The 26,295-nt window shown below is 50.5% G+C and overlaps 1 protein-coding gene across 15 annotated transcripts in view; it reads left to right on the top strand.

The window, feature by feature from the left end:
- The window catches only part of NLRC5 (NLR family CARD domain containing 5), an 86,040-nt gene that overhangs the window by 19,560 nt on the left and 40,185 nt on the right, over positions 1-26,295 (top strand). For 12 of the 15 annotated variants that reach the window (XM_032326445.1, XM_032326429.1, XM_032326439.1 and 9 more), the window contains 13 exons: positions 6,693-6,809; positions 9,509-9,815; positions 10,885-10,944; positions 15,161-15,229; positions 16,124-17,798; positions 18,883-18,966; positions 19,113-19,196; positions 20,586-20,669; positions 20,788-20,877; positions 21,500-21,559; positions 23,019-23,084; positions 23,573-23,656; positions 25,641-25,724. In XM_032326445.1, the coding sequence (XP_032182336.1) occupies positions 9,521-9,815; positions 10,885-10,944; positions 15,161-15,229; positions 16,124-17,798; positions 18,883-18,966; positions 19,113-19,196; positions 20,586-20,669; positions 20,788-20,877; positions 21,500-21,559; positions 23,019-23,084; positions 23,573-23,656; positions 25,641-25,724 (2,735 nt within the window). In that variant the 5' untranslated portion in view covers positions 6,693-6,809; positions 9,509-9,520. Of the gene's footprint in view, positions 1-6,692; positions 6,810-9,484; positions 9,816-10,884; positions 10,945-14,848; positions 14,970-15,160; positions 15,230-16,123; positions 17,799-18,882; positions 18,967-19,112; positions 19,197-20,585; positions 20,670-20,787; positions 20,878-21,499; positions 21,560-23,018; positions 23,085-23,572; positions 23,657-25,640; positions 25,725-26,295 lie in introns of those variants that run through there. The other 3 variants (XM_032326431.1, XM_032326436.1, XM_032326444.1) reach the window with 3 other exon arrangements.

A 26,295-nucleotide genomic window follows, 5' to 3' on the forward strand; every position in this document is an offset into this window, starting at 1 on the left:
CTGTTATTTTGCACGTGACAAATAGATGCATCAGCGTGGAATTGCTGGTTGTGGTTCCATGGCATTTGCGATCTTCGTAGATGAAGTTGTGTCGGTGTACATTCCCATGAGCAAGGCGTCCAAACCTTGCTAATTCGCAGCCTTGCCAGCTGTACAATTCCCTTGACAATCTAAGAGCTGGGAAACTGTATGTCTCTTTTAGTTTTTCACATGTGTTTCTTTCACTTCCTGTGAAGTGGAACATGTTTTCATATACATTTCAGAACATTCATGTTTCCCTTTCTGTAAAACAGTTCAGGTTCTTTGCCGATGGTCCTATCAGGTCATTGGTCTTTTTCTTATTGATTTGTACTCACTCTTGATATATTAAAAGCAGTCATATCTTTGTGATGCAGAGTGTAGACTTCTTCCCACTTTGCCATTTGTCTTCTTGCTTTATTTGCTGTGTTCTTTGACAATACAGAAGTTTCAATTTCATTCCCTTTTTTTCTTTTACGATTTCTGAGTTTTGTGTCATGCCCAGCTAGACCCTGTCTATCCTGATATTATGTTTTAAAACTTTTCCCCATGTGTTTTTCTAGCACTTAAAAAAAAAATTTAATGGCTTTATGGTGAAATCGCAATGTAGAAAAAAATGCAGAAAATAGCTTCATGAATTGTTGTAAATTGAAGAGCTGTTTAGTACTTTTACCATTTAACTTTTCACATTTAAATATTGGCCCCATCTAGACTTTATTTCGGCATAACTTGGGGGCTCGAAATCTGTATTTATTGAAAAAGAGTAACTTTACAAATGTCATGGAATATTTTAAAATTTGTCATATGCCAAGCAAAAAAGGAAAATCTCAACATGCTTCCCTAAAGCAGAAATTGCAAAGGAGTCATTCTTTGTACAGCCTAGTGAAACAAAAGATTAATGGCAAAGGTTTAAAGAATAACTTAGCCTCCATTAAATGACTCACTTCAAAATTATAATTACTGGGGTGCCTGTGTGGCTCAGTCATTAAGCATCTGTCTTGGGCTCAGGTCATGATCCCAGGGTGCTGGGATCGAGCCCTGCATCGGGAGGGAGCCTGCTTCTCCCTCTCCCACTCCCCGTGCTTGTGTTACCTCTCACTGTCTCTGTCTGTCAAATAAATAAAATCTTTCAAAAATTATAATTATAATCTACTTGTAATGTAAATTTGATATAAACTTGACAGAAATTCATGGAAATTGGCCAAAAGTGGTTTCTCTTATTATTTTTTTAAAATGGAAAGACTAGAAATTATTTAAGCAAGAAACTCACTCATAAACTTAATGAATAACAGTCTCAGTAAATCAGGGAAGAGAAGTCAGGAGATAAAAAAAAAAATTATAAAACTAAAAAAGAGAAATTTCCACAGAACTGATAAATGGAAATGAAAGTTTTGTTTTGTCTCTTTAAACATGAGAGACAGCAGCTGCTGGCCAATCTAATAAGGAGGGGAAAAAAACCAAAGCAAAATAAACTAAACTAAATGGGAAGAGATGAGATTTCTAAGTCCAGGAAAAGATCATATGCAACTGTGTGCTCTACTGTTTGAACATTTTTTTTTTTTTTTGAGAGCGAGAGGGGAAAGAGAGAGCGAGCGTGCGCATGCACACTGGGGGAGGGGCCAAGAGAGAAAATCTCAGCAGATCCCCTGACCCCAAGATCATGACCTGAGCCAAAACCAAGAGGAGGACACTCAACGGACTGAGCCACCCAGGTGCCCCTCACGTTTGAGCATTCTTGACAAAATGAACAGTTTTTTCAACTGTGAACGTAAAGCACCAAACATAAGGTGCCAAAAGTTAATTATTTTTAAAAAAGGCAACAAATAAAGTCTTTATTAAAAAGGGGGGGGCGCCTGGGTGGCTCAGTGGGTTAAAGCCTCTGCCTTTGGCTCAGGTCATGATCTCAGGGTCCTGGGATCGAGCCCCGCATTGGGCTCCCTGCTCAGTGGGGAGCCTGCCTCCCCCACCTCTCTGCCTGCCTCTCTGCCTACCTGTGATCTCTCTCTCTGTGAAATAAATAAATAAAATCTTAAAAAAAACAACAACAACAAATGAAATTTTAAAGTTGTCATGTTTGGGGGTGCCTGGGTGGCTCAGTCCATTAAGCATCTGCCTTCCGCTCAGGTCATGATCCCAGGGTGCTGGGATCCCAGGGTGCTGGGATCAAGCCCCATGTCCGGCTCCCTGCTCAGTGGGAAGCCTGCTTCTCCCTCTCCTCCCCACTTGTGCTCTCTTTTGTTATCTTTGTCTCTGTCTATGTCTCTCTCAAATAAATAAACTTACAAATAAACACTTACTAAAATAAAGTTTTCATTTTTTTTTTTTAAACTGTTCAAACAATCAGGTAGCGTTGGAAAGGACTCTGGCTCTCACTTGGGGTGCAGGAGGGTGCTCTGTGTGATGGAGGCACCTGCCGTGGGCCACAGCCTGACCAGGACACTCTGAGCCTCCGTGGAGGATGTTGGGGCCGGCAGAAGAGGTACCAGATCTCCTGGTCCAAAGGACCCAGTGAGAAATGGTGGCAACCGCATTCAGGCGGCAGCCGCGGAGGAAGTGAGAGTCTGCAGCACATACGGGAAAAGTTAGTCCTCCTTGGCCGGAGCTCCAGGAAGCAGGAGGCCAACCTTCAGGGACGTGGGAAGGGTGGTGGTGGAAGCAGGCAGTTCATGCGGGAAGAGGAAGGTCAGAATTGCCGTTTGGGACTTTGACACTTTAAAGTGCATACAGGGATGGGGCACCTGGGAGGCTCAGTGGGTTAAAGCCTCTGCCTTTAACTTAGGTCATGGTCCTAGGATCCTGGGATCGAGCCTCACATCGGACTCTCTGCTCAGCGGGGAGCCTGCTTCTCCCTCTCTCTCTGCCTGCCTCTCTGCCTACTTGTGATCTCTCTCTGTCAAATAAATAAAATCTTTAAAAATAAATAAATAAATAAAATAAGATGCTCACAGAGCATCCGAGTGTTAGAGTTGTGAGAGCTGAAGTCGTGGAGGCCAAGAGGCCCTGACCCGTCTAGCCCGTATTCTTTATGCTGTCTGTTCACCTGCTTCAGCTCCTTTTCCAGTGCAAATGTCATTCTGTCCCCATAACACACACACCAACGTCCAACTGAAACGTAGAATAAAATATGTCCTTAATAGGTATGAATTACTTCTTGATTTGAATTTTTAGGCTCTCTCTGTCATACTTGACATATGTGTTTATCCTTATTGATTGCCTTCTAGTACTATTTTAGTTTTTGTTTTTTGGGTTTTTTTGTTTTGTTTTTTTTTTTAAAGATTTTATTTATTTATTTGACAGAGATCACAGGTAGGCAGAGAGGCAGGCAGAGAGAGAGGAAGGGAAGCAGGCTCTCTGCTCAGCAGAGAGGGGCTCGATCCCAGGACCCTGGGACCATGACCTGAGTCAAAGGCAGAGTCTTTAACCCACTGAGCCACCCAGGCGCCCCTCTATTTTAGTTTTATTATGTAACCTAATGGAGGAACTTCCATTTCTGTGAGCCGTCACTGATCATTTCTTGTGCTTACTTATCACCACGGATTTATCTTCTTTACACAATGAGGCAACATTTACTCAATTTTTTTTAAGGATTTTATTTATTTATTTTAGAGAGAGAAAGCAAGAGGGGGGAGGGGCAGAAGGAGAGGAAGAGCAAGAGAGAGAATATCCCAAGCCGACTCTACGCTGAGCACAGAGCCTGACACGAGGCTCGATGCCACAACCCTAAGATCGTGATCTGAGCTGAAATCAAGAGTGCTGTGCTTAACCGACTGAGCCACCCAGGAGCCCCTTCTGGTTTTTAATGTGAATGTCTTTATTTATTTATTTTTTTAATATTTATTTATTTGACAGAGATCACAAGTAGGCAGAGAGGCAGGCAGAGAGAGAGGGAGGAGGAAGCAGGCTCCCTGCCGAGTAGAGAACCCCATGCGGGGCTCTATCCCAGGACCCTGAGATCATGACCTGAGCCGAAGGCAGAAGCTTAACCCACTGAGCCACCCAGGCACCCCTATGTTGTTTTTTTTTTTTTTAATAAAAATTTGCCCATTAAAATGTTTGCATGTAAAACTGGTCCGAAAGAGTACAGAGTAGAGGATTCTCCTTTGTCTGGGTACCCCATCCCCCCTCCCCGGGCAAAGTCCTATCCCTGGTCTGTTGTGTAGCCCTAGAGTTGGTCTCTGTGTATGCAAACACAGACACACATGGAAACACACACACACACACACACACACTTACCCAGTGATATACTTGGGAGCTTTTTTGCTTGGCCTAACATTTTTATGGTTCGTCCTTGCTCTAGTATCTGTACTTTGCTCCTTTTTATGGCTGAATAATATCCCACTGTAGAGATAGACTGGCTTTTACTTCTCCATCCATGAGCTTCTGGACATTTGCATTGCTTTCACTGTTGGGCTGTTGTGAATAATGAACATTCGTGTACAGATTTTTGCGTGAATATCCGTTTTCATTGCTCTTGGAGAGAAATCTGAGGGTAGAATGGTTGGGTTCTGCAGTTGCTCTGCGGATAGCATTTTAAGGACCTGCCACACTGTTTTCCGAGGGGGCTGCTCTGTTTTCTGTCCCCCCCCCCCACAGCAGGATATGAAGTTCCCATTTCTCCTCATCCACAACCAACGCTTGTATTGTCTTTTCCTACATTATGGCCCTTCAGTGGGAGTGTGAGATGCCTCCTGCTTCCCAGACAGAACATTTTCATTCCGTTCCTTAATTAAACAGTAATTCCTTACATTTAAAACACTTGTATTACCATGTATGTTAATACGATGTGTTTTTCCATATGTCTTATCTTAATATCGTGATTAATGGGTGTGTTTTAGGTGCATGTGAAGCTACTTTGATTCCGTTCCTTTGGCCATTTTTTTCAATTTTTAATAGTTTTACTGATATGTGCTTTAATAAGATGCCCTGTGATGTTTGAAAGCCTCTCCACTACCGCCTGCCTCTCCCAACAAATAGTGCTGGCTAGAATTGTCTTCCCTTTCTCATTCAAACTTAAACTGTTTGTTATGAAATATTTGAGGTATATAAACACTTGTCATATCTGCCCTTTTCTGTCTAAATGACTGTTGTTATAATTGGATCACGTCCTCCCGAGTATCCTGCTCTAGTGTAAGCAGCACCGCCTTAAATCCACATGTTAACTCAGAGGGGGTTTTCTTCTTCTACTTTTTGCGGTCACAGGGAGGTTCATCCTAGTCAATTCGGGCTGCTGTAACAGAATCACTTCAGGCTGAGTGGCTTACATGACATGCATTTGCTCCTAGCAGTTCTGGAGGCTGGGAAGCCCCAAGCTCAGGGAGCCCACAGATCTGGTGTCCAGCAAGGGCTTTCTTCCTTGGTAGATGGCCACCCTCTTCGTGTATGGTGGTGAGGTGGGGGCCAGAGAGGAAGCAGGCTCTCCCCTGCCTCTATCTTGTAAGCTCCCTGAGCCCTCCCGAGGGCTCCATCCTCCTGGCCCCGGGGGCCAAAGACCCCACCTCCCAATACAGTCACACTGGTGATGCAGGCTTCCACACCCAAATGGGTGGGGAGGCACAAACCTGTCTTGTCTTTTTTCTAACAACAGTGGTTAAGGGGCACGTGGGTGGTTCAGTGGATTAAAGCCTCTGCCTTCGGCTCAGTTCATGATCTCAGGGTCCTGGGATCAAGCCCCGCACCCGGGCTCTCTGCTCAGCAGGGAGCCTGCTTCCTCCTCTCTCGATTCCTGCCTCTCTGCCTACTTGTGATCTCTCTGTCAAATAAATAAAATCTTTAAAACAAAACAAAAAACAACAGTGGTTAACCTCTCTCGTGTTTAGAAGGCTCAGTATTTATGTGGATTTATCTAAAGCGCCGGAACTTCGTGGTTCCCTCCTTCCCTTTGTAGATACCCAGGCCGTGCACACCTGCTCTTCTGCCTGCCTGCCTTCGCTCTCCTTTCCAGCTGCTGTTCTTCTCGTCCATTCTGTATTGTTAGACAACGTCTCTCTCAGGCCCGTGAGCCAGGGTGTCATTTCATTGTGCTCTTCGTGAGGCAGTGATCAGTGCCTCTGGGTTTTCTCATAAAGAAGAATGTTTATTCTTGGGGCACCTGGGGGGGTTCAATTGGTTGAGCATCTGCCTTCTGCTCAGGTCACGATCTCGGGGATCAAGTCCCGCGTGGGCTCCCTGCTCAGCGGGGAGCCTGCTTCTCCCTCTGCCCTCCCCCACCACCCCCCCGCTCATGCTCACTCTCTCTCACGCTCTCTCTCAAATAAATAAAATCTTAAAAAAAAAATAGAAGAAGAATGTTTATTCTCAACTGCCTCAAAAATTCTTCAGATGTAGTAAGAAACAAGATTGCAAATCTTACCCGGTGGGGAGTTTACTGGGAAAGGAAATTGGCATTGGTGGTGAGGATTACTCCGTTTTCATCCAGATGAATTAGCTGTCGAAAGTCTGCTGGATTCCACAAGTCACTGGAAGGCAAATGCCCGAGTTGGGGCCACATGTGGCAGGAGGTGACACCAGCGAGGGTTAGGCTGTGCACAGTCCAGGGACAAAAGGAGATGTGGTTGGGGAAGGATTAGATCTGTACTAGAGGGTAGAGGCCTCTTATGGGTCGAATGCCTCCGAGGTGTCTCCAGAGGATTTGGGATTTGGAATACTGAGGAAAGTGCCCTGTCTCCTCTCTTTAGGACCCTACCCAAAGAAGCTACGTGCAAATCCAGCTCAGAGCATAGGACTTGGCTCAGGAACTCATGAGACCGTCTTTGCGGACACCCTAGAACATCTATGATGAACCAGGAGGCCAAGTAGGTGACCTTGACCCTTCACCTCCTCTCTTTCCCTCCCATCCACTCCCTCACTCCCTTCCTAGTCCCTACCAAGACTGCTCCCTACCCAGATTGGCTCCGTGGGCTGCCCCTCGTACAACAAACCTTGCCTTAGCCACCATTCAGCTTGAGAGTAAAGGTCATCAGACACGGAAGATCAGGGAGGGCGTTGAGACAGAATCCAATCTACCCATTTTATAGATGGTGTGACTAAAGCCCAGCTGGAGAATAGACTTGCTCAAGGCCAGACCATAAGTGAATCAGCTAGGATAGGCTAGTTTATGGTCCCATAATACCCACCAATGTCCTGGTAGCTTAGGACAATAAGAGCTTATTTCCGCTCCGGCTTCTTGACTCTTGTCAACCAACTAGGACCTCTCTTCCACATTATCCCCTTGCTGGGCCCAGGCAAAAGGAGTAGCCAAGATCTGGAATAGTGCTGGTCCCCAGGGTAGAGGAAAAGAAAGAACTTCGCGAATTGCATGTTGGAAATCTGCGCAGACATGACATGAGTCATTCTTTAGCGTATTTCATTGACCAAAGCAAGTTTCGTGGCCATGGCTGACTTCAAGGGGGCAGGGGGTGCCGTCCAACCATGGGTCTAGGAGGAGGAGGAGAAGGAGAATATATGTGACCAATCCTAATACCTACCACAGAGAATTACAGGCAGAGCTGGGTCAGAACACTAGTCTTCCTACTCGGGGGCTGAGGATCTTTCTACTGTAGTCCTCTGTCTCCAAGGCTCTTTTCCATAGAAGCCTTACTGACTGATAATAATGTAATAGGCTTTTTTTTCTCGAGGGTGGTTTTCCTGAAAGGGCATCATGCTTTACCCCAAGGGGACCGAGGCTTCATGGCAGAAGCAAAGGCATTGTGTCATACGGGTAGGGTGGGACACATTTGGGGGTAAAGGATTCCCCCATAATTATACCATCTAGACACTCTTCACTTCCACCTGACACCTGGCTATCCTGGCTGATTTCTTTATGGGCATTGTGGACTTGGAACACCATAGCCCAGAAAAGAAGCTGTGTCCTCGGCCATAACCGCACCCTCTGACCAAGATCACACCAAGTCCAAGGACTTAGTCCTTGGCTGCTGCCGTCTAGGGCTCCAAGGCCTCTGAAATTTATTGACCCGACAGGCAGCAAATCTCAGTTCTGAGCCTGGCTCTGCCATGGACCTGCATGATGACCTTGGGTACATCCTTGGCCTTCGTCTTCCCATCTGTTCAGTGGGGATGGTGATCTCTGCCTACCGCATGGATGTGAGCATGCTTCATGAATTCTAAAGCCCTGTGGCCGAGCGAGGAGCTATTGCTACCAGTCCGGGTGCCAAGGAATGGCCAGAGGGGGCTGGGGACACATGCCCTTGCTGGGAGTCAAGGGGAGCAGATGCAGTCTGAACCCCGGGGCATACAGTCCTGCACCCCAGCCTCTGAGAGTTGGTAAGGCTGCTCTTCCTGCATGAGCCTCCCACTCTTTTCGGATTTGGAAGTGGGGTCTCTGCAGTCATGAGGATTATATGAGACACATAAAACACTTAGAACCGCGCCTCACCCACAGTCTGTGCTTTCTAAGTGTTCGCTACTGTTCTTAAGGAAATAGTACCAGAAAGTAGATTTGGAGATGTGACAGCATTTTCCACCTTATGAGGGACCACCAGTTAGTTAAATCCCCAGGTTTTGGACATTTAAGTTGTTTCCAGTTTTTATCTATTATAAATAACCTTGCAGTGAAACAGCTTTGTAATTATAATTTTTATGTACACTCATAATTATTTCCTAAGGCTAGAGTGCTAGAAACAGAATTCCCACATCATTTAAAAAATTTTTTTAAGCTTTGCTATGTAAGTGCCCCTTGATGTATATTGGTACCCCTACCTACCAACAGCTTGTTTGAGTGCCAGTTTAGAAGGGGAAAATCTGCTGAGAGAGAAGGAGATGGTTTGTATTAGCTAGCACTCAGTTTCAGTGTAAATAGCAAAAATCCCTAAACAATAGTGCTTTAAACAGAAGTGTATCTCCTTGTCATGCCAGAGAAGTTCAGCCTTACCCTCCACCACTGGAGGAACTGACTTCCACCTCATGGTCCTCCGTGGCTGCCCAAGGTGCAGCCATCACTTTGACATCCCAACTAAAAGGAGGAAGCGAAGAAGGATATACAACACTTCTACCTTTATCCCAGTGGCCAAAACTTAATAAGATGGCCTATTCTAACTGCAAGGGAGGCTGGGAAATAGAGCTTATTCCAGATGAGCAGGAAATATTCAGGAGTTCTAATACTAAGGAAGCAGGGGAGAACAGATTGGGCGTGCGGGGACCATGAGTTGTCTCTGCCATGAGCTGAGCTCAGAGAGCAGCACAAAAATAGGTCCATGGAAACGGGGAAAAATAAAGCCTTCTCAGGAAAGCATCCACAGGGGATGGACTGGACCCTTCCAGAGCCAGGACACAGGTACAGATAAGCAGGGGGTAAGGAGTACCAAAGAAGCAGGCTGTTCTCTGGGACCGATCCCTGGGCACAGGCAAGGAGACTCCACCAAGAAGCCACTTGTCTGCCTGCCCACGGCCCCCCCAGATGTGAGACGTTGTTCTTGACTATGCCTTTGGCTTCCTACCAGCTGACTTGTCCCCCTGTTCGCCTGCCCCCCAGCTCACCTCTCCCCTGTCCCTGCAGGGCCGGCTCCTCATGGACCCCGATAGCCTCCAGCTGGGCACCGAGCACCTGTGGAACTGGCTTGTGAGGCTGCTCAGCAAAGACTCAGAATGGCTGAATGCCAAGGTGAAGTTCTTCCTCCCCAAGATGGACCTGTGCTCCAGGGACAAGGCCCAGGATGCCACACAGGGGGTCATCCTGCAGCTGAGAAGACTGCACGCTCAAGGCCGGGCCACGTGGCAGGCGTTCATCCACTGCGTGTGCATGGAGCTGGACGTGCCGCTGGACCTCGAGGTGCCCCTGCTCAGTACCTGGGGCCACGGAGTCGGTAAGGGCAGGCGGGAGGGGTACCGGGCAGGCGGGAGGGGTACCAGGCAGGCGGGAGGGGTACCGAGCAGCCGGCTGGCCCCTGTCACGGGGAGCCTGGGAGGCCCGGGAGGGCCAGGATCCGCCTGAGTCACACGGGGGTGACGTGGTCAAGACAGGAGCAAAATTCTGTGTTTCTGAGCACTTCTCGAGTAAACTCCCAAGTTTCACCAAATTGGCTGGAGACCCAGAAGGCCCCTTCTTCCACCTTGCCTCACCCCAGGTGCCCAGAAAGGCTGGATACAGGGACAGAAAGGGCCGGTGTCCCATTCCAGCCAAGAAATTCCAGATGGCCCATCATTCTTTTTTTTTTTTTAAGATATTTTATTTTTTTATTTGACAGACAGAGATCACAAGTAGGCAGAGAGGCAGGCAGAGAGCAGGAAGCAAGCTCCCTGCTGAGCAGAGAGCCCGATGAGGGGCTTGATCCCAGGGTCCTGGGATCATGACCTGAGCCGAAGGCAGAGGCTTAACCCACTGAGCCACCCAGGTGCCCCGGCCCATCATTCTTAACGTGGTCAGGAGCAGCCATGGGCAGAGCCCTCCACACCCTGCTGACAGGCACCCTTGTTCGGTTCTGGGCATGTTTTTTGGCAACTTCTACTTACACGGCATCGTGGGGAAACAGCACTGAGGGGCAGCGGTGTTCCTGGCGAGGAAGTGAGAACCCACCTGGGGGCTCTAGCAGGAGGCAGAGTGTAGGGAATGCAGGGGGTTCACAGTGCATGCATGTGTGTATAATCACACACACGTGTGTGCACTAGTGCACACGTGCACATGCCGAAACACATGTGCACATTTAGACATGCACACATGTACCTGTCCGTGTACAGACCTGCATGTACGCGCACATTTCTACCCACAGCTGCCTTCCCTGGTCGGGCCAAGTGTCGACCTCACTTCTCTCCTGCTGGGGACCCGCCCTGACAGATGAGCCCTGAGCCAGACACCGGGCCACAGCCAGTCCCAGAGCTGGTCCCAGAGCATCCCCCCACGTCCCCACAGCGTCTTCCATTCCCCCTCTCTTTCAGTGTTTCCCAGCCAGCTGGAGGCCGGTGAAGAAAGCCAGCCTGCCTCTCAGCTCCAGCACGGTGAGGCCCGGGGGTGCGGAGTAAGAGGGGGGCAGTGAGGATGCTGAGGCCCCACCTCGCGCCCTGAAGGGGCAGACGGTGGCTGGGCACAGTCATTTCCCTTAAACCAGCCTCCTCATTCTGCAACACATCTGCACATATCCCCTCCCTGCCAACATGGATCCTAGGCACCCACCCCCCGCCCCCACCCCATCTCTCCCTCTGCAGCCCTGAAGCCTTTGGTCTGTCCTGATACCTGTTCCCAGAGGTCTAAGCTGGAATGTCCTGAGCGAGCAGGAAGGTGTCAGCCCTTGGGCAGTGCCGAGATCCCAGCCACTCTCACTAGGGGAGGCGTGTTCTCACCTTGTGCCCTAACCTCAGGCCTCGTCCTCCAAACCCACAGACTCAGGCCCCACATCACTGAGATGCCCTGGGCCCCGATATTAACCCACAGACCACTGTCCACACCCTGGCAACCTTGGACTGATTTTTCGGGTAGAACACAGAGAGGTCAGTGATCAAATGGTGACCACCTCGGGATTCATGGGCCAACTTCTTATTTTTTTTATAGTGGCAAAATATACATGTCCATTTTTAAAGATTTTATGTATTTGAAAGAGAGAGTGAGCTCAAGCAGTGGGGAGCGGCAGAGGGAGAGGGAGAAGCAAATTCCTCAGTGAGCAGAGAGCCTGACCTTGGGCTCCATCCCAGGACGCTGAGATCATGATCTGAGCTGAGGGCATATGCTTAACTGACTGGGCCACCCAGGCACCCCTATCTTAACCATTTTTTTAAATGTATTTTTTAAAAGATTTTAATTATTTATTTGACAGAGAGAGAGAGATCATAGGCAGAGAGGCAGGCAGAGAGAGAGGAGGAAGCAGGCTCCCCGCAGAGCAGAGAGCCCGATGTGGGGCTGGATCCCAGGACCCTGAGATCATGATCTGAGCTGAAGGCAGCGGCTTACCCACTGAGCCACCCAGTCGCCCGTTAACCATTCTTAAGTGCACAGTTCGGTGGTATTAAATTCACTCTTGGGTGACCATCACCACCATCTATCTTCATCTTGGAAAACTGAAACTCTGTCCCCACTGAACCATAGCTCCCCAGTCTCCTCTCCCCCAGCCCTGGGGAACAACCATTTTATTTTCTGTCTTTATGATTTGACCACTCTCAGTAGCTTTTATAAGTGGAACCATCTTGTGACCGGCTCATTTCACTCAACATCTTGTCCCTTGTCCGTGTTGTAGCCAGTGTCAGGATTTCCTTCCTTTGTGAGGCTGATGAACATTCCATGATCTGTGTACACCACCCTTGGCTTATCCATCCATCCACTGCTAAACTCTTGGGTTGCTTCCATAGTTAAGCTCTTGTGAATAATGCTGCTGTGAACATGGGTGAACAAATATTTCTTCAAAATCCTGCTTTCAGTTCTTTTTGAGTATATCTCAAAATCCAGGGTCATATGGCAGTTCTATCTTTAAATTTTTTGAGGCACTTCCGTACTGTTTTCTCATCCTCAGCGCCATTTTGCCTTCCCACCAGCAGCGCACACGGGTTGTGATTACTCTACATCCTCGCCAGCCCTTGTTTTCTGATTTTTAAAAATATAGTAGCTATCGTGATGGGTGTGAGGTGGTATTGATCTCATTGTAATTTTGATTTGCATTTCCCTAATGATTGGTGGTGCTGAGTGTCTTTCATGTGCTTATTGCCCATTCTTGTGCCTTCTTGGGAGCTGTGTCTCTTCAAGTTCTCTGTCCATTTTTTTTAACCACTTTGTTCGTTTTGCTGTTGTTGAGGTTAGGGGTTCTTTATATATTCTGGATACTAATCCCTTTTCAGATCTATGTTTTGCAGACCTCTCTCATTCTATAGGTTCTCTTTTTATTCCGTGGATAGTGTCTTCTGATGCACAAAATGTTTTTCACTTTCATCAAGCCTGTTTTGTTTGTTTTTTTCTTGTGTTCCCTGGGCCTTGGAGCCATACCAAGAAATCATTACCAAATCCAATGTTGTGAAGTTTTTGCCCTATGTTTTCTTCTAAGAATTTGATTGCTAGGGGGCTTATATCTGGGTTCTTGATCCATTTTGAGTTAATTTTTGTATGTGATGTTAAGAAAGGGTCCATCTTCATTCTTTTGTGTGTGGACACCCACTTTTCTCAGCACCATTTTTTGAAAAGATTGTCCATTCCACATTAAAAGAATTTGACACCCTTCTCAAAAATTATTTAACCATATATGTGAAGATTTCTTTCTGGGCTCTCTATTCTATTCCATTGGTCTATATATCTGTCTTTATGCCGGTTGCCACCCTATTTTGCTTACTGTAGCTCTGGAGTAAGCTTTGAAATCAGGAAGTATGAGTCTTCTAACTTTCTTCTTCTTTTTTCAAGAGTCTGTGGCTCTTTGGGGTCCCTTGGGATTCCAGACGAATTTTAGGATCCATCTTCCTATATCTGCAGAAAAGGTCGTTGGGATTTGACAGAAATTGTGTTGAATCTGTAGATTGTTTGGGGTAAGATTATGTTTTGTAGGGTTTTTTTTAAGATTTTATTTATTTATTTGACAGAGAAAGAGAGATCAGAGGTAGGTAGAGAGTCAGGCAAAGAGAGAGAGGGGGAAGCAGGCTCCCTGCTAAGCAGGCTCCCAGCCTCTTCGGAAAGGCTAAGCAGGGAGCCTGGGCTTGATCCCAGGACCCTGAGATCATGACCTGAGCCGAAGGCAGAGGCTTAACCTACTGAGCCACGCAGGCGTCCCAGTGTTTTGTAGTTTTCATCATGCACGTTTTCCACCTTCTTGGTTAATGTTTAAACATTTTATTCTTTTGATGCTTTTGTAAAGGGAATTATTTTTGTAATTTCCCTTTTAGGTTGTTCATCTGTGCAGAAATGCAGCTCATTTTTATATGTCAGCTTTGTATTCCTGCTGCTTTGCTGACTTCATTGATTAGTTCCAAAAGATCCTTTTGTGGAGTTTTTAAGGTTCTCTACATATATGCAAACAGGTTTTACTTCTTCCTTTCCAATTTAATGTCTTTTATGACTTTTTCTTGCCGAATTACTCTGGCTAGGACTTCTAGTACTATGTTGAATAGAGGTGGTGAAAGCCTTTACCCCTGCCTTATTCCCGATCTTAAAGGGAAAGCTTTCCATCTTTCACCATTGTGTCTCAGGATGGCTGTGCACTCAGAACCTTTATTTCTATGGGAAGTATGGGCTTTTTACCATAGCTGTGCATGGCAGTAACATCAACAGGCTTCAACAGAAAACATCCACCCCATAATCCCAGCTCCCCAGCAGATCAAAACCATTTAGTCCTGGTCCCTTCTGGCCTGTACCATTGAGCTGGTATAATTATCACATAGTTGTGACCAGACCTGAATGATGCTTAGCCAGTGGGTCCTTTATTAAGAGAGTACTTGGGGAATATTAAAATACTCTCAAACTGGTTCCAGTCCCTCTCAGGGGTCCCCAAATCTCCCTGCGGCCCAGCACTTTTACAGCCAACACCTATCAGGGAGAGGGTCCTGCCCAGGGGCTTCTCTGACTGGTCACTGATGCCCGGCTGGGGGAGTATCCCACTTTACTTCTTCACATTTTTCCCTAAATCCCCTTTCCTCTCTTCTTCCCCTCTGTTCTCTCTCCCCTTCCTTCTTGTTTTCCTTCTTCCTCTTCTCCTTTCCCAGACTCTTCGGTAAGGCACTAAAGTATCTCTTAGGAATCCACAAAACAGTTAAGAATCTGAGAAACCAGTAAGGGAAGTGAGGAAACATGAGAGATGTGAAGTAAGGGTGATGAAACACACTGACCCCAGGGGGAGGGCGCAGAACTGGCCTAGTCCATTGAAAACCCCACTTTTCTAACCAGCAGTGGCCTCGACAGACCTGCATCTTTCCCAAGCCGTTCAATGGCCAAGGCTGAGTGTTTCTGAGGCTGCTGGCTGTGGGCCCAGCTTCCCGCATCCTGGCCTGGGAGATCAGCCTTCCCAGAGCCTCCGAGTCTGTCACCCAGGCCTGGGACCCCCTTCTGCCAACAGAAACTGGTGTTGATGATTCAACCTCTACCCGTGGCCTGCCTTTGCCTTTGCCCTTGCCCAGGCCTGCCTTTGCCACTGCCTTTGCAGTGACACTTGTCTGTCTGTTTGTGACCTGGAGCTCCCCAAAGGTGCTTGGTGACCCCTCAGCTCAGGCCCCCAGACTTCACCCCTTACTCTTACTCTGCCTTTCTTTCCAGGCCTCAAGCGGCCTTATCAGAGCTCTGGGTCCTCACCCCGCCCGAAGCAGTGCAAGAAGCAGCAGCTAGGTGGGTACCAAGGTGGGGAAGGACCCAGACATCAGGACCTGCCCTGGGGCCAGGACACAGATCCTGGACTCTGTGCCCTGCTGATAAGTTCCCAGGAACCCAACAACTCTGGTCTTCCTTCCAACAGAGATAGACTGGACGTCCTGGGTGGACAGGGGAGAGGTGACCAGTATGACCTCAGACTTGGGGCCTTATTGGCCAGTTTAGAGATGGGCAGAATACCAGGGAGATTTTCCCCCACCACAAGGCATGGGGGCTGCTGAGGACCGGCCAGGCCAGAGGGGAGTAGAGTAGACGGAACTTCTCTCACTCTCCACCCATTGGCCAAAAGAATCCTTGTTCTCAACCAGCTGTCCCCAGCATCCCCTGACAGTGGCCCCAGTTCTTCCCCTGGGCCACCCAAGTTTTCCCGGGGATCCAACAATTAAAAAGTCAGTGCCCGACATAGTAAGGGCCCAGCTTCCAGTTCTGACTGGCAAGTGCCTAGGCCTACAGGTGACTAGCCCTCACCCCTGGGGAGTTGCAAAACTGAAATATTAGGTGGGGAAGAGGCTACTCAGATACAGAAGATGTTGCAATGGGAGGCCCCCTCTTCCCCTCCCCCATCTCACCAACAACTTTACACCATCTATATTGTTGCAAAACAAACAGAGCCATGATCTGCGCTCCCCCAGCCGGACTTCTCCATTTGAATGGCCCCCAGAATCAAGGCTTCTGTAGAACTAGGAACCAGGAACTGGGGAACCAGTTCCTTCTAGGAATTGTGTGCTCTTGCCAATCCCCATGCCCTTGCACACACAGCTGAGGCAACGGGCTCCCAACAGCCAGTGCTGGGGTGAGGGGATCTGGGGGTGGGAGGCCCCCCGCTCTCATGCCTTGCCCTGCCCCCTGCAGAGTTGGCCCAGAGGTACCTGAAGCTACTGAAGACCTCCACCCAGCAACGCTATGGCAGTAAGATCCCTGGGCCAGGGCAACCCCTAGCCTTCCACCAGGCCTACATCCCCCCAATTCTGCAGTGGAGCCGGACCCCGACACCCTTCCGCACCCAGGAGGGGATGGCGCCGGGGGATCCCAAGGCAGAAGATGGCGCGGACGTGAGCATCCGGGACCTCTTCAGCACCAGGGCCGACAAGGGCCCGAGGGTGACGGTGCTCCTGGGGAAGGCAGGCATGGGCAAGACCACCCTGGCCCACCGGCTCTGCCAGAGGTGGGCTGACGGCCAGCTGGACCGCTTCCAGGCCCTGTTTCTTTTTGAGTTCCGCCAGCTCAACCTGATCACACGTCTCCTGACGCTGCCCCAGCTCCTTTTCGACCTGTACCTGAGCCCTGAGGCAGGCTCTGACCTGGTCTTCCAGTACCTGGAAGAGAATGCTAATGGAGTCCTGCTCATCTTTGATGGGCTGGACCAGGCCCTGCATCCCCGCTCCAGCAGAGGGCAGGCAGGTCCTGAGGACCCAAGTCCGGCCCTTGACCTCTTCTCCAGCCTCTGCCGGGGGACCCTGCTGCCCGGCTGCTGGGTACTGGCCACCTCCCGCCCAGGGAAGCTGCCCGACTGCCTGCCTACAGAGGCAGCCACAGTCCACATGTGGGGCTTTGACAGGCCGCGGGTGGAGGAGTACGTGGGCCGCTTCTTCCCGGACCAGCCAGGGCAGGAGGCAGCCCTGGCGGAGCTGCGGGGCAGCAGACACCTCCAGAGCTTGTGTGCCGTGCCTGCGCTCTGCCAGGTCACCTGCCTCTGCCTCCTCCGTCTGCTCCCGGGCAGCCCCCCAGGCCAGTCTGCGGCCCTCCTGCCCACCGTGACTCAGAACTACGTGCAGATGCTGTCCACCCTCGGCCCCCGTGGGTACCTGCCTCCCGAGGCCCTGCTGGAGCTCAGTGAGGTGGCCCTGATCGGCCTGCAGACCGGGAAGGTCATCTTCTCTGTAGGAGACATCCGCCCACCCACAATGGCCTTTGCGGCTGCCCTCAGTTTGCTGACCTCCTTCTGCATCTGCACTGGCCCGGGGCACCGGGACACAGGCTACGCCTTCACCCACCTCAGCCTACAGGAGTTTTTTGCTGCCTTGTACCTGATGACCAGCCCCAAGGTAGATGGAAATGCACTTGCCAGCCACATCACCCTCAGTTCTCGCTGGGTGCTGCGGACCAAAGCTAGGCCTAGCCTCTTAGACCACCTCCCCACCTTCCTGGCGGGGCTAGCATCCCGTGCCTGCCGACCCTTCCTCAGCCTCGTGGCCCAGCGGGACGAGATGTGGGTGAGTGCCAGGCAGGCTGTGGTGATGCAAGCCTTGAGGAAGTTGGCCGCCCGCAGGCTCACGGGGCCGAAGATTGTGGCGCTCTGTCACTGCGTGGGTGAGACCCAGGAGCCTGAGCTGGCCAGTCTCATGGCCCAGAGTCTCCCCTGTCACCTGTCCTTCCACAATTTCCCACTGACCTACGCCGACCTGGCTGCCCTGACCAGCATCTTGGTGCACAGGAACGCCCCCATCCACCTAGATTTTGAGGGCTGCCCTCTGGAGCCCCACTGCCCTGAGGCCCTGGTGGGCTGTGAGCAGGTCGAAAATCTCAGGTGAGAGTAGGATCAGGGAAGGACGGGGGAGGCCCTGGGAGGGACCTGGGCTTCGGGAGGGTGGAGTTGGTCAGACCCTTGCCAAGGGAGGCTGGGCGCAGATCTTGAACGTGAGGACAGAGTCCAAACTGCCCCTCGACCCGAGAGCCGGTGCAGAAGCTCCCTTCCTTCTGAGACCTTAGGGTCCAGGTGTCCTTGCGGTGGCTGGCAATCTGCTGACTCTCCCTGTCCCTCTCAGCCGTAGACTGGAGCCTCTGACTCCAGAGGTGGTCTGACTTTGGGCAGGTTACTTAACCTCGCAGCCTGAGTTTCTTTGTCCCTAAAATGAATCAGTAATAATACCAACTCCATGAGGAGAGTTGTGAGAGTTGTGAGTTATTGTGAGAGCCTGGTAAGAGATTGCTGGGAAAACCCTCCTTAGCAAGCACCTAGTGCACAGCAAAGGCTCAGTATGTGTAGCACGATTGAGAGAAAAGGTGAAGCCCAGAGAACCCAGCCCCCTGCCCCCCCAGTACAGTGAGGGAAGTAATGTTGAATTTTGTTTGCATGTCGTGGAATGCTCAGAGGTAAGCGGTCCAGGTCTCTAAGCTGGCTGAGCTCCATATGGTCATGCAGGGACCCAGGCCCCTCCCCCTGATGCTCCATCATCCCCTTGGGCATCTAGATCTGCATGGTCAAACCCGGGTCATGGGCATCTCTGCTCCGGCTTCGGGGAAGGGAAGGGAGTGTGCATTAGATACACCCAGTTTGTCAAAGCCCACACACATGGAGATGGGACACGTCCCTTTGGCTCACCTTTCAGTGACGAGAACATATCTACATAGCCACTCTGAGCTGCACGGGAGGCTGGAAATGTGAGTGGGAAACTGTTCCCAGTTAGAGCTGCATCCGTGGAGAATGGGTTTCCGTGGGCAGTTAGCAGTCTTTGCCATACTACGTGTTTCTTATTTCTACAAACAACAGCTCCTGCTACTACTATTAACGTCACCATTCAGTTCCATCTGGCAGAGGAAGGGGTGGGAGTGATGGCTTCTAAGCCCTGCCCAGCACTGAGGCTCTGCCATCTTGCCTCTTCCTGTGGCAGCTTTAAGAGCAGGAAGTGTGGGGATGCTTTTGCCGAAGCCCTCTCCAGGAGCCTGCCGACAATGGGGAGCCTGAAGATGCTGGGGTGAGCCAGGGCTTGGGTCCTAGAGGAATCCTCAGCTGGAAATGCCTGGAACTCTCCCCTCTCCCTTTGACCCCACACAGGGTAGATTCCTGGCCTACCCCCTTTCCCACCCCCATTCTTGCCCACCACGTTTGCTTACCCTGTAGGTTAGCAGGAAGTAAGATCACTGCCCGAGGCATCAGCCACCTGGTGCAGGCTCTACGCCTCTGTCCACAGCTGGAGGAGGTCAGGTGAGTGATTTCCAGGTAGACCAGCTGGCTAGGGGGACAATTTATTTCCCAGGTCCCTGGGCTCCCCATCCCCACCCCAGAGCCTATAATGAGTCCTGCATTTTCCATCAGGATTTGGCCTGTTTTTCAGTGAGACCCAGAGAGGGGAGGCTTTGGTCCAAAAACGGGGTGGGGATAGATCCAGACACAAGTCTCCCCAAAACCTTGGAGCACTGCCACCTTCATCTAATAGTTGGGGCTGTCTCGAAGGACCTTGAGTTTTGAGGCCCCCCTTCTCCTCTTTCTGTGACCTTGAGAGAAGGGATGGCCATGTGTAGGCAGGTGTCAGGCACAATGGGTCCACACAAGTGCATGAAACACACACATACCTTCACACTTGTGCACATGTGTGTTCACACGTGCACTCGTCTGCTCACTTAAATACATTCCCTTCACATGCACATTCATAGCTGTATACATACTTGTGCATACTTAAAACCACATACCATTTAGTTGCAACTTTCATGCTAACTGATCACATCTGTGCAGATATAGTCCTGCTCTGTGTTTGTGATGAGTAGCCCAGGAGGGGATGGGGCTGGGGAGCATTCTCAAGAGCTCATGGGCAGAACCACCACGAGCTTGTATGGCACCTTTAGGAGATTTAGAAGGGCACCCTTTTGTCCAGACCCATGCAACCTGACACTAAGTCATCCCACTTACTGAGGGGAGTGTTAGCCAGACCACAGCTCCTATCCCCTCAGCTGGGTGCCTTTCTGTGGGATCATTGGCTGGCAGGAGAAAAGACAAAGGTCACTGATAATAATCAGGAGGAAAAAAGTGTCAACAGGTTCACATTCCTAAACCTTTGCACTAACCAGAGCAATCATGCACAAAAGGACCCTTGCACTTCTGTCCCTTTGGCTAGGAACTCAGGCAAGGCTGGATTGGAGACTCCATTTGACAGATGGGGAATGTGAGGTCAGAAAGAAAATGCTTGGCCTAAGGTTCTGGGTGAGTCAAGACCAAAGCTGGGGCTGGAAGCAGCATCTCCTGTATCCCAGTCTAGACTCCACTTATCACCCAGGAGCCAGGAAGCCCTGATAAACTCTGGCCTCAGGCACATCCCAGATGTAGCCCTAAGAGCAGTGTTCTGGATGTCCTCATCCCACCTCTTGAGGCCTTCACAGCCCGTTATCCCTATCTCTTGGGCCATTAGGCAGGAAGTCCCCCGTGGGGCTGAATAGGGACAGACGTGAGGACAGCAGAGGGCTTCTTCTAGCTGGGCCTACTGGGTACTGTGGAGCAGGTCACCAACATATTGTGGGCCTATGACGGGGCAGCCATGTCACCCGCCAACTGGGGACCCCAAGTCCCCCAGCTCCATGGCTGAGGGGCTAGGGCTCTCAGCTTTCAGGACAACCAGCTCAAGGACTGGGCTGTGCTGAACATCGTGGAGGTTCTTCCTTGTTTGCCGCAGCTTCAGAAGCTTGAGTAAGCAATCTTTCCAACCCCTGCCTGAGCCCCTCACCCCCGGCCTGGGAAAGCAAAGAAAGTCTGGGGCCCCTGGGATATAGGATCCGCTCCTGATACTCTCGCCACAATCTTGCAGCCTGAGCCGCAACAATGTCTCCATGTCAACACTACTCCGCTTGACAAAGGTAGCAGTCGAATGTCCTACTGTCAGGACCCTGCAGGTCAGGTGAGCAAAAGAGGTGGAATCTGGGCCTTCAGAGGCTTGAGAAAAGGGGAGGAGAGTGTAGGGAGTGGGGAATGCAGCACCATGTCTGCAGTACGTATGTATGTGGGCCTGAATCCGTTTTATTCACTTCAAGATCTCCAGAGCCCAGCTCAGGACTGGCACCTGGTACCCAGTATATAGTGGCTGAGCGGAACGATGCATGGATAGATGGGCGGAGGGTTGAAAGAGTGGGTCAACACATCTAGGAAGCGTAGTTTTAGCCTCGGAATCCTGAGCCGCGTGTCGCTCTCCATGGTGCTGAATGGAGTGGGTCAAGTGCCGTCGCTCTTTACCCTAAAATAGAGTTAACTCCCACAAAAGCTCTTTGCATTCCTAATTTCAAAAGTCCTCTCTGTAAATATTGTTTTCCTGACCTTTAAAAATACTCTCTCGGATTTATCAAGCAACAACAGTCACACATTTTACTTGTCTGATTTGGGGCATTTCTGCCAGTTGTTTCTCTGTTGGTTATAATAAAATAGACTTCCTCTGGATGTCTGGGGCTGCAAGGGGAGTGCAGGTAGTGGGTGATGTGCTGCTTTCCAGTCCACCGGTTTCATGGCTCAGTGTCTGACTCTTACAGGGGGGCAGACCTCATCTTCCTTCTTTCACCGCCCACAAAGACTGCTGCAGAGCTTCAAGGGTAAGAACCTAGGGAGGCGGTGGGTCTGGGCTCATTCCAAGGAGCAGTCTGGGCTCAACCATTGGCAGAGTAAGATGGCCAAAAGAGAGCCTATGAAGAGCTGGAATGTGGGGCTGCCCTGAGAAATACCTTTCTTCTCAAAGTTAACAAAGGACTTTACCTTCCTCTAGCATGTCTGGACCACATCTGGTCCCTGTGCTGGAGGGAGCATCCCCAGAAATCTCAGAGCAAGTCAAGCCCTTAGGGAAGGCATGACTATAGATTGGTGTTAGTATGTGGGAAAAGCTCTGGAAAACTCTTCCATCTAAAAAAAAGTGTGTGTGGGGGGGGGGAGAAATGGTGATAACCCACATCTCAGAGTACTCTGAGGATGAAACGAAAATGCTTAAAACACCGTTGACGTCCCGGTGGCACTCAGATGCCGGCTAATCCAGCTGTGCATGGATTCCAGTTTGGCTGGTCCTGCATGGGCAAAGAAAGGGAAGCAGCCGTTCCGTGAGAGAACGTTCCAACTAGACTTTCTCTCACTCCTTCCTGGCTGACCAAGACTCACAGACTTGGTATAAAGTATGTCCCTGGGCAAGTCCTTTCCCTGCTCCGAGCTTCTGTTTCCTCACCCATACAACAATCTAGTCGGACCAGTATCTTTTTCCCCTCTGGCTGTATGGAGCTGAGATGCCCAGTATGGTAGCCACTAGCCACATGTGGCTAATTAAGTATATATTAATTAAAATTAAGTTTTAAAATGAACATGTTACGTTTATCAGCCACATTAGCTGCATTCCAGGGACTCAATGGCTGTGGGAGACTAGTGTCTCCCACAGTGGATGGCGCAGATGTAAAACATTCTCTTCATTGTGGAAAGTTCTGTCAGATGGTGCCAATCTATGGGTCTGTGAAAACCTGGCCAGTAACATGCCAGCTTGTCTGCAGCCCCCACTCGTCCTGTGGCCCAGTGGGAGAGAGCCTGGAGGTGGCACAGTCTGGACCCACACACAGTCCATGCTCCCAGCCGTTAGAACCACAGGTGGCACGTGTACAAATAGAGAGCTTCACAACATAGAAATAGCAACTTCTTTTTGCTGAACTTCAATTCTGTGCTCGTTCTGGGTGCTTGGCCGAACATTGTCTCATTTTTAGTCCTTCAATCACTGTGTGTTAGAGTTTGTCATTCCACCTTGGGAAAGAGACCACAGAAGCTCCGATAGGGGAAGTGACTTGCCCAAGGCCACACAGCTCTGGCAAAGCCAGAATTTGAATAAAGTTTATTTGCCCTCAAACATTTTGCTCTGGCTGCTTTGCTGAATAGCACATTTAGCTCCTCCAAACAACCATCTCTGTTACTCATTCCCGGTGGGTGGTGCCCTGGGCTCTTCAGGCCCGGAACCCAAGATAAGAGGTTTGGCCCTTGAGGCCCTGGACTCTAAGGCGAGGCCACTGTTGGATTTGTTCTTGCCAGAGCGCCAGACCTGCAGGGAAATGCTGGCCAGAGGGAAGAGGCTCAGAGTAGAAGTCTGACACTCAGGTACCTCTGTGGGCTCCATTGCCTTAAGGGGAGGGATATGGTAGGGGGATGGGGGGGTTGCCTTCCTACGAGAGGTATAGCAGGGGCGAGGAGGCTAAAAGGAAAAACAGGCATGGGGCAGAGAAAGGACCTGAATAACCCATCCTGGCCTGAATAAGGAACTTCTGTCATAACGGCAATAATTACAACTAATTTAATGGGCCCTTGCTACACGCTGGGCTCTGTAGTATTTGATATCCTTTTCTCACTGTAATTCTTTTGAAAACCCTGCCAAGTATACTTTATTATTCCTATTTGATAGAGAAGGAAAGTGAGGTTAAGGGCTTTGTCTAAGGTTGCCCAGTTACTAAGAAGCAGGACCAGGATGAGACCCCGGTCTGACTGCCTCCTGACTCCTCTGGCTCCCACTCCCGGCAGTGGCCCTTGGGGCCAGAGGAGGTGTGGTGTAGCTTCTTGCCCTGAGCGCCGCACATCTGCCCTCACTCCAGGCTCCAGCAGTGTGAGCTCAGGGTCCATGACGCACAGGAGCTCATAGCCCAGCTCCAGGAAGGCCCCCGCCTGGACGAAGTGGAGTGAGTATTACAGAAAGTGCTGGGGTGGGAGGTGGGTGGGGGGCAGGGCACTGTCTGAAGGGCCCCCACTTTGGGCGCATGATGTAAGGAAGGGCATGCTGCCTCATTAAGAATCTGGGGAGGTGCGCCTGGGTGGCTCAGTGGGTTAAGCCTCTGCCTTCAGCTCAGGTCATGATATCAGGGTGCTGGGATTGAGCCCTGCATCAGGCTCTCTGCTTGGCAGGGAGCCTGCTTCCCCCTCTCTCTCTGCCTGCCTCTCTGCCTACTTGTGATCTCTCTCTCTTGCTGTCAAATAAATAAAATCTTAAAAAAAAAAAGAACCTGGGGAACTCAGACCACCATGGCATCTACCACTGTTAGCACTTGCCCTCGACCAGGCTTTTTTGCATACATCCTCTCATTTGATTTTACCGTCTCTGAGATGTGTAAGTATTATTACTATGCACACTTCATGGAGGAGGAAATTGAACCACACGGAGGCTAAGTTTGCTCAAGGTCACACAGCTAGGAAGAGTCCAGGCCAGGGTTCAAGCTCAGACAGTCTGACTCCCACCAGTCTCGTCCTTGTAAGCGGTGTCATTGAGAGCTGCAAAGTAGAGACCTCATCACATGTGTCTTCCAAACCACAGCCCTCAGGGTCCCCTCCCCCGTCTTCCTCCCAGAGTACCGTGAGACCCTTTTGGGGCTGGAGAAGTTCTGTTAATGCTCAGCTCCTTTGAGAGTAGGGCTTGGGATTGGTAGAGGCCCTGTCATGTCCCCAGAACCGGGGACTCTTGCTAGGACTATCCCAGGAAATCAAATGGGCATGAGGGTGGAGTGATGGACTGCTGTGGTGTGAGGAGAGCAGCCCCAACCTAGGGAAGGATGAATGGGTGAGGACCTTGGTGACTAGAGCTTGAACCTTGACCTTGTCCCACTGAGAGAAGCAAGACAGGATTAGAAGTTTCTGCAAAACACAGGACATCACCAAGCCTGAGCCTCCCCCACACCTGCCCTGGTGCTCTCACCTGCAGTATGGCCCCATCACCCACTTGGCTAGCCAGACCAGACATCTCTCAGCTCCTGCACCCTCCCCCAGAGCCAGCCCATCCCACATCTACCCACCACTTACATACCTCTCAACACCACCCTCTTTTCATCCACTTCCCCCATTCAAACCACTCTCACTCCTCACCCAGATGACCCATCAGCCTCCTCACTGGGTTCCCTGCTTCGACACTGGCCACTTCCATGTAGCAAAGAGTGACCTGCATTTCACTGCTGCCTGCCCCCCCTTTACGCCTTCCCACTGCTCGTGGTGAAGCCCAAATCCTAAAATCCTGTGTGATCCAAAACGCTGCCTCCAGCCCACCAAGCCCCATCTGACCCTGTCCTGTCACTGAGATCTTCAGTCCTACACAGTGTCTTCCTTTCAGCTCCTCCAGTGGGCTATGCCCCAGGATCTTTGAATGAGCTGCTCCCAATACCAGGAACATCTTTCCCCCATCTCTGTCCCACCCCTTACCTACTGAGCTGGTGTTTCAAGCAAGTAGTTCCAACATCAGGGAACCCTTCCCTGATGCCCATGGTAGATCTGATGCCCCTAAAATCATGGAGTTTATCATAAGAAGCAATTACGCAGGTTGGAGCATAAAAAAGCAGCTGGGGTGGGGCCTTGAAATTAGGCTGCCTGGGTTCAAACCCCAGGTCCACCTTTCCGGAGGTGCTTTAGCCTCTGTCTACCTCGATTTGCTCATCACTAAGATGAGGATAGTAACAGGGCCTGCCCCACAGGGTCCTTATGAGGATGAAATGTCCAGTAATGGTAGAAGCAACTGGACCAGTCAGGACTCATCATACACAGCCTTGTAGTATCTATCATTATTAGGACTCATTTACCAGAGTGCTGCTTTGCCTAAAGTCAAGGAGGGACTGTGCGAGTGCTAAGGCTGAAGGGGGGGACCCCGCCCCAACGGCACAAGTCATGGGGACCCCTCTGTCTCAGCCTTTCAGGAAACCAGCTGGACGATGAGGGCTGTCGACTGATGGCAGAGGCTGCCTCTCAGCTGCACATCGCCAGGAGTCTGGAGTGAGTCACCGGCGTCACTGCTGGGTTGTGGGGGGTGGGGGGAGCCCCAGAGAGAGCCCCAGCTAGACCCTGGCACCCCAGTCTGCACCTGCAGTGGCCAAAGATAGTGCTGCTCCACTGACCTGCTCTCCCCCAACACCAGCAAAGCTGGAGCGGAGTCTGCCCATGACTTGCCTTTGCCTCTGGCAGGAGCCCCTGTCTCGGTTCCAACAACTAAAACCCCCCAGCGTGTGTAGAGCGGGTTCCTCGTACTTCAATGGCTAGTGCTCTAGTTCATCCTTGCAACAGCCCTGGGGCGGGGTGGGTGTTGTACTGCGCGTTGCATTAGGGTTCGGGGTGGGTGGGTTTTAGGGTGTTGAAGTGGGAAGAGGTGTGTTAGGGTGGGGCTACGGTGCCAAATTAAGGGGTGGGTTGGGGTTTGGGTGGGGTGTGTTGAGATCTTAGCATGCAGCGTGGGTCAGGTAGGGGAATGGTGAGGTTGAGTAACATGGTTTGGGATCTTGCCTTAGGAGTTCAGTCCTGACTCTGTCCCTTAGTAGCCTCAACATCATTTAATGTCTCTGGGCCTCAG

Source organism: Mustela erminea, chromosome 19, assembly GCF_009829155.1.
Source record: "Mustela erminea isolate mMusErm1 chromosome 19, mMusErm1.Pri, whole genome shotgun sequence".
Classification (NCBI taxonomy): Eukaryota; Metazoa; Chordata; class Mammalia; order Carnivora; family Mustelidae; genus Mustela; species Mustela erminea.